This window comes from Pituophis catenifer, unplaced genomic scaffold, assembly GCF_029215685.1.
Source record: "Pituophis catenifer annectens isolate HBS135680 unplaced genomic scaffold, rPitCat1.0.hap2 SCAF_9, whole genome shotgun sequence".
Classification (NCBI taxonomy): domain Eukaryota; kingdom Metazoa; phylum Chordata; class Lepidosauria; order Squamata; family Colubridae; genus Pituophis; species Pituophis catenifer.
This window is the reverse complement of record NW_027256889.1, coordinates 460994-468502: the sequence shown is the minus strand read 5'-3', so window position 1 is coordinate 468502 and position 7509 is coordinate 460994. Positions and strand designations below refer to the sequence as shown.

The window sequence follows — 7509 nt, the reverse complement described above, 5'->3', positions numbered from 1 at the left end:
CACCTTGGAGGTGCTTTTAAATCCAATCACCCAATCAATGAATGCTCCTTGCCCGGCATATTCATGATCCTTCTGCAGCCCCTCACTCCATTCAACCCTTTGGCTGAAACCTACATTCAGATCTTTGGTTTCGGCCCAGGGTGGGTGAACAAAACTCTACTTCAAAGGTTGCTTTTCTTCCCCCCACCAAAAAATAATAAATTGCATCATCTGTGCAACAACTTTCTGGAGGTCACTATACTGGGTCTTTGACGCAGGTGATTGCTGAAGTTGGTGCAGCCCTTGGCTTAGAAGGAAATCTGAGGATATTAAAGACACAACTATTGTTTAAGGGAGATCTTGAAGTAACACCCCCCCCCTTTATTAGCTCCTGAGCAGCCTCCAGCTGCAAGTTAAATATACTGTATATGAATTGGCAGAAATGTGCCCTAGGCAGGCGTCACTCTCCTGCCAGGCTTGGAAGAGACCTCGGCTGTTGCACAACCTGAATGATGAGGTGGGCGTTGCATTTCTTTCTGGGTCCTATATTAGGTGCCCGGAAAGCCAGGCTGAGACTCTCCCCACGGCAGCACCTGGGAAGTGCTGGAGCTGCCCGTCCCCATGGATCTCCTGGGAGCAGGGACCCTCCTCCTGGCCATTGCCCTGGCTGGCCTCCTGGTTCTCTCCTCTTGGCAGCAAATGCACCGAAGGGGCAAGATGCCCCCTGGACCCACGCCCCTCCCCCTGATTGGGAACCTGCTCTGGATGGACCGAAACAACCTGCCCAATTCACTCATCAAGGTAAAGCCTTCCCCAACCCCCTGCCCTTTCGCCTGCTCCTTCCTGCCTTTCCCCTGACCAGCTCCAGTGGCCATTGCTGGCTTTGGACTCCCTGGCATTGAAGGCCAGCCAGCCCAGGACCCCAAAGCTTGAGTGGGACAGTCCCTGTCCCCTCTTCAGAGGACCTAGGATGGAGGAAGAGGACTGCTTGGGTGGTTGATCAGGTGCCATCAAGTCCTGGTTCACTCTTACTCACCCGGCAGGCAGATATTCCCCAGGGAGAGCAACCCAGCTCCTCCCGTTCTTTTCCCTGCAAGGGCTCCTGCTTCTTTTGGACAGCCAGAGGTGTGCTGTGACCTTTTGTGCACTGGACAAGGTCCTGGGGGGGGGGAAGAGGACAGAGGATTGTGCCCTCTCCCGTTAAACACCCTCCATGTCTCTTCATAGAGCCCGTTGGGTGCAGCTGGTGGGCGCTGGTCCTTCCAAAAACTATTGCTGAGAAGAGGGCAGAAACCTGACTGCAGAATCTCTAGTAATCATGAAGGAGAGCCGTGTTAGTCTAGAGGAGCCAAAGACCAGGGGGAACCTCAGTGACTCCCCCCACCCTCAAATCTGGAGAAAAGGCATAGTAAGCTTTCCCCAGCTGCCTCCCATCAAAGGTGCTTTTTCAGCAAGTGGGCCAATGGGAAAGCGGCACTCTCCATCTCCTGTGGATTTAGACCAGCAGAGATTTTCTCCCACGGGTCTCATGAAAGCTTCTGCCTTTTTGTAAATGTCTTATTCAGAAAACAGTCCCCCAGATGCCTCCTGATGTTTTCAACACTTATTGTGTTGAATTGTAGCCTGGATAGAACAGACCCATGTATATGCTAAATCTCAATTTTAATACAAGTCAATCTTTCTTTCCTGTTGAATTCCGTTTCAGCAACCAGGCATATAGGAAATTGGGGGCAGAACTGGGGAGTCCCTGGGAGGGTTGAAAGTGCTGCTGAACCAGAGGGCACCTTAGGAGTTAGCCAGGAATGATAACATCAACCTAGAGAGGGGCAAAACAGCCCCTCTCCCCAGCATCTGAGGGTCTCAGGGGCTGAACCCCTGCTGTTCAATAAAGTTAATCCACATCAGGAGACCCACCCCATAGATTTCCCCAGTGAGATCCTCTCTGTCCAGCAGCTTCTGCCCAGGGTCACATCTGGTCAGCTGGGGAAGATGCTCATGAAGACCAATTCAGTTCCGCCAGCCAATTCTCTCCCCTTCTCTTTCCTGGTTTCTCTGGCAGCTGAGTGAAAAGTACGGGCCGGTCTACACAGTCCAGCTGGGGTCCCGGCGCATCGTGGTGCTGTGTGGCTACGAGGCCATTAAGGAGGCCCTGAGGGACCAGGCAAACGAGTTCCAGGACCGGGGCCAACAGGCCAGTTTTGACTGGATCTTCCAGGGCCACGGTGTGTTCCAAGTTCTGCGTCCCCCCAGCAACTTGATGACAAGTTTTGCTAGACAGCCATCTGTGGGGGAAGCCTTACACCAAGCAGGAATGCTGGACCAGGCAATGCGCTCAGTCCCTCCAAATTTCAGGGTTGACTCAGCATAACCTTTCAAGACCCCCAGAGAGACCCCCTTCTCTGCCTTCCAGGGAGGGAGCTCTGTGCTGCTTCTCCTCTAAGAAAGGGCTGAGAAGGGTCTCTTCTTTCTCTGGGCAGTCCTGCGCTTGTTGGAGGGTCTTTCTGTGTCCCAACACCCCTTTCCCCCCACCTTTGTCTTTCTTTCCATCTGCAGGAGTTGCCTTCAGCAACGGGGAAAAACCCATCCATCTGCGACGGTTCTCCATCACGACCCTGCGCAATTTTGGGCTGGGAAAGAGATCCGTCGAAGAGCGGATCCTGGAGGAAGCCCACTTCCTGCTGGAAGCCCTGAGGAGCACAAAAGGTAGGTGGATTTCTAGAGCCCCCAGAAGTGGGGCAAGGGGACAATTCGGGGGGGGGGGCTGGAGAAAATGGCACATGCTTGGCTAACGAAGCCCAAAGATCCAAAATGGGAAGTTGCCCTAAGCAATAAGTTTTGTCAAAGGCACCAAGATCACCAAGGGAAGGTCCCACTTTTTGCAGCCCCCACCCCCTCTCCCAGCACCCTCTCAGGTTTAGCCTGGAGTGTTTTGTTTCTTTCTTTATGGGGGCAGAATTTCCATTTGCTTTGGTTCTGGCTTCACCAGCCTGCACAGCCCTTGGCACAGCCAGTTGCGGCCTGGTTTGGTTCATGCAGTGGCAGATTAAGGTGCCCTAAGCACTGACAAATCTTGGTGCCTCCCTCCTCTGTACATACTATACAAACGAAGCCAATCTTCATTGGGTTTTTTTTTTCTTTCTCAACTTTGTGGTGCCCCCTTTGGGCCTGGGGCCCTAAGCCCCACATGCTTAATCTGTTTATTGGTTAATCCACCACTGGGTTCAGGGTCCATGTCACTTTTGTTCTCTTGGCCTGAAAAGGAAGGGCTGGGGCTCAGACTTCCCTGCTAGTTTCAGTGATGAGCACACCTGAAATTCCTAGAGTCTGGGCTTCTGCTCTCTGGCCCAGGGATGCCGACAGCATCAACTGCTCTGTTTGAGCTCCTGGCAAGGATTCCAGCTGCCAAAGGGTGCCCGCCCCCACGCCTTCTTACTCCCTAGGAGGCAGAGGTGAAGCCAGAAATGTTTGAGGAAGGGCTGAGCCTGGCAAGGTGGAGACACCACAATCGTCTGTCTGTAAGGCCCATCCTCAGACCCCTCAGTGCCTGTACAAGCATCAAGGAGGGCTTCTCTCCCCCCAGGGGCCCCCTTTGACCCCACCTACTTCCTGAGCCGCTCCGTGTCCAACGTCATCAGCTCCATCATCTTTGGCAGCCGCTTTGACTACGAAGACCAAGAGTTTCTCTCTTTGCTGACCATAATGAATGAAATCTTTCGCTTCAGCTCCTCAGCCCAGGGACAGGTACCCTACCCCATTCTGCTGCTTCTGCTTGGGGAAAGCATCGGCGTTCATTCAGGGCTCTGAACATTGAGGCCCTGGGGCTGAAATCCTTGAGAAGAAGCAATGAAGGACTCCTGTTTATCGGCTTATCTCGGGTGCCCTCAACAGATTCAGGAAATGCCCACTTTCAGAACCTTTTTCCCAATGTGGAATGAGATAGAATGCCAGGGTCGCCCCAGACTTTGGCTGCTTGAAATATACCTTAAGGGGCATCTACTCCCCTCCCAGTGAAGAAGGTTGGGGCGGCAGCTGGCTCTCTCCTCCCACACAGGTGAAGGAGGACCTTCTTCTGCAGACCTGAAGAAGCAACTCACCTGGGGGAAGAAGGAAGGGTCAGGGGTCCCCAGGTCTCCTGGGATCAGTGGTGGGTTGCTATCGGTTCGCCCCAGATCGGGTGAACCTGTAGCAGCGGCAGCAGGATGCTCCGCCTAACCCGCCCAAACGTTTCTGCGCATGTGCAGAAGGGGCGTGCGCACACACGTGCACCCATGCAAGCACCCACAAGCAAACCAGTAGCAACGGGATTTGAAACCCACTACTGCCTGGGATCCTTCACCTCCCCCTCCCAGGCCTTGCCCACTCCCCCTCTTAGCTACACCTGCCAGGGTCATCTTCTACCAGTAAAACCTTCTTTTCTTCCCTTCTCCAAACTGCCACCCAACCCGCAGCTCTTGGACATCTTCTTTGAAATTGTGCAACGCCTCCCTGGCAAACACCAAACAGTTTTCAAGAGATCTTCAGAGCTGAAAGAATTTGTGGCCAAGAAGGCAAAAGCCCACCAAGAGATCCTGGACCCCAATTCCCCACGAGATTTCATTGACTGCTTCCTGATGAAAATGCAGCAGGTAGAAGGGGGTGGGGCTTGATGGGATGATAAACACACAGAGAATTACACCCAGCCCAACTCAGATGAGGGGTCCTTGGTGCTCTCTGAGATTGGTTGTTTTCCTCCTTTATTGGCAACTTGAATGGCACCAGATACAAACCTTGGAGAGATTCTCCATCCAAGGGTCTTTTGAAAGGGGCTGCCCCAGATTCCTGCCCTACAGAAAGCTCAAACAAGCAGACAAGTGTGTAAGGTGTGGCCCACAGTTCAAATCACCAAAAACCAGTGTGGGACAGCAAAGTCAGCCTCATCAAAGTTTTTTTTTATATATATATATATTTACATACCGCCCTACTCCCAGAGGACTCAGGGCGGTGAACAGCCAAGATAAAAATACAAATAACATACAAAAGTTAAAAGCTATTAAAAATAGATTAAATAATTTGGGCTCAAAAAGTTTGGGGTGTCCAGACTTCTAGAGAAGCTCTAACATCAGCAAATTAGGAGAGCTGTGAAATACTTGGAGCTCCACGTCTCTTGATTTTAAAATTCCCTTTTCTCTCACCAAGGAAGAAAACAAACCTGACTCTTTCTTCTCCATGGAGGAATTGGTCGCAACCACGCTTAACCTCTTTCTTGGTGGTACAGAAACGGTCAGCACCACTTTGCGTTATGGATTCCTGATCCTGCTGAAGTACCCGGAGGTGGAAGGTGATTTTCATGGCAACAGAGAAATAAAACCCATCATCCAGAGAGCAGGGCGGTGGTTGGAACAGGAGCAGTTGAGAGCTACTTGTGAAATTCAGACCCGTCACCTGATCTCCTGCATGCTAGGTGGCCTTCCTGCCTCCTCAGGAAGCCGCTGGGGTCCCCAGGTCAGAACTGGAAGGGCAGAAGTAGATCTCCTCTGGCTCTTCCTCTCCCTCTTTCTGATCTCTCCCCAGAGAAGATCCACGAGGAGATTGACCGCGTCGTTGGTGTCAATCGGACTCCCAGAATGGAGGACAGGCTGCAGATGCCCTACACGGAAGCCGTGATTCATGAGATACAGAGATTTGGGGACATTGTCCCGCTGGGACTGCCACGCCGGGTCACCCGAGATGTGCAGTTACGGGGCTACACAATTCCCAAGGTATTAAGGGGGAGATATTTCTGCTCCCATCCTTCAGCTACCGCTCCAAGGTAGTCCTCCAGGGTGCCTGTCTTCCACCTCAATTGGATCATGCCTCCCATCATCCCCAGCCAGAGTAATTGATGCTTCCTTTATTTCCTGCCCTTAGGGGACCGAAATTTTCCCCATGTTGGGAACAGCGATGAGAGACCCCAAACATTTTGCAAGACCTGAGGAGTTTGACCCCCAACACTTCCTGGATCAGAAGGGGCAGTTCCAGAAGAATGAGGCTTTCATACCCTTCTCCACTGGTGAGCCCCCCCCCCATTTCTCACGCCAGAAAGTCGCCTCTGAGAACCCTCTCATAGAACCCCCTTAGAGTCAACCCTGTTTCCTCCCTGATAAGCAGAGGACTGATAAGCAGAGGGCTGGTCCAGAAACGCATCTTGGCCACAGTTGTGAGTTTCCTCCACAAAGCACAAATTCAAAAGAGATGCAGAAGCCGCAGAAGGGACCCCCAACTCCTCTGTTGCATCTGCATGTTATGTGCGCTCTCAGGCCCCATTGGGGAGGCAGCCAGGGGGTCCTCCTGCCCACCAGCCTCTCTGCTCTGGTCTTTTGCAGGAAAGCGCTACTGCTTCGGGGAACATCTGGCCCGTGCTGAGCTCTTCCTCTTCCTCACCAGCATCCTGCAGCATTTCCGCTGCAAGTCAGCTGTGCCCCCTGAAGACATCGACCTCTCCCCAATGTTGGTGGGGTTGGCAACTATCCCACAGATCTATGAGTTCTCTGTCATCCCCCGTTGAGGGAGGGGCCCTCTGGAGCCTTGGCAACGTTCCTTTCTACATCTCCCCTCACCACCACTTTCCTCTGGCTGCAGGAGATGCCCTCTAAGGACATGGATCTCTTGCTGAGGGCACCACAGCTGCCTCTCCATCTCCAGAGAGCCTGGCACCTTCGGGCACCCCGTCCCCTGCATTGCATTCCAGCTCCTGCTCCTCTATCCCAACCTCTGTGCCCTTTCCTCCAGCAGCTCCAGCCAGGCCAGCTTTGGGTGGGGGGCATGGAATTCAGCTGGTGTTCAGGTCTCCCCCTTCTCAGACAGTCTAGTTCAGTCCCGCCTCTCTCCTTTGAAGTTGCCAACTCAGGCGGGTTTCTGGCTTGTAAAATCTCCTCTGTATGGTGACCTGTTTTGTACATGAATAAACCTTCTTTGCCAACCTAAAATGAAAGCAGAGGCCAAGTTCAAGGGTTCTGTGCCAGCAGGCAGAGCTGGAGCTTGAGGCTGATGCCAGGCGATGCCAAGAGCTGGCCTGTCCTTCCCTTGTCCGTCCTGAGCAGAATTTGAGATTCTTCGGCCCAGATGTGGGAAAGAATCCTTGAAGATTCCATTGAAGAATCCATTCCAGGCTTCCTGGGAAAAGAGCAGCTGGGATTCCGGAATTCCTTTGCAATCCTTGAAGCTCAGACGCCATAATCAGAGTTCCTCTTGGCTTCCGGTTTGCTTTAATCGGCACAAGAAGCTCCCAAGAATTTGACCTCCAGAAGGTCTTTTGACCTGTTTCTCTGCAGGAGGTAATTCAACGCAACTGCACAGCCTCCTTCCCACCATTAAACAGCCCCCAACCCCCGCTTTCCCTGTGGTCTCGTCTACTGAGTTTCCTGCTGAACCTGAAAAATGGGTGCAATTTGGGGTTGGATGGCACATTCACGAAGAGGGAAATTGAGGCAAGGGACCCGGGAACAAGCCTTCCTGAGCAAGTGATGTGTCTTCTTGCGTTGACTGTCACCGCTTTTCTCCGAATTGGATGCT

At 52.6% G+C, this 7509-nt stretch overlaps 1 protein-coding gene across 1 annotated transcript; it reads left to right on the top strand.

The window, feature by feature from the left end:
• Positions 1-577: 577 nt before the first annotated feature.
• On the top strand, positions 578-6928 carry LOC139321438 (cytochrome P450 2A13-like). The gene is made up of 9 exons (XM_070950147.1): positions 578-780; positions 2039-2201; positions 2533-2682; positions 3560-3720; positions 4428-4604; positions 5155-5296; positions 5530-5717; positions 5866-6007; positions 6321-6928. Exons 1-9 carry the CDS (start codon positions 601-603, stop codon positions 6500-6502), a joined length of 1485 nt encoding a protein of 494 aa, XP_070806248.1. The 5' UTR covers positions 578-600; the 3' UTR covers positions 6503-6928.
• Positions 6929-7509: the final 581 nt, after the last annotated feature.

What these genes read in the sequence shown, in the direction of transcription:
- LOC139321438 (XM_070950147.1), top strand. Translation starts at nt 601, where the DNA reads ATGGATCTCCTGGGAGCAGGGACCCTCCTCCTGGCCATTGCCCTGGCT. An exon ending in GCTCCTCAGCCCAGGGACAG is followed by an intron (nt 3,721 to 4,427) that starts GTACCCTACCCC and finishes CCCAACCCGCAG; the next exon opens with CTCTTGGACATCTTCTTTGA. An exon ending in TTTCATACCCTTCTCCACTG is followed by an intron (nt 6,008 to 6,320) that starts GTGAGCCCCCCC and finishes GGTCTTTTGCAG; the next exon opens with GAAAGCGCTACTGCTTCGGG.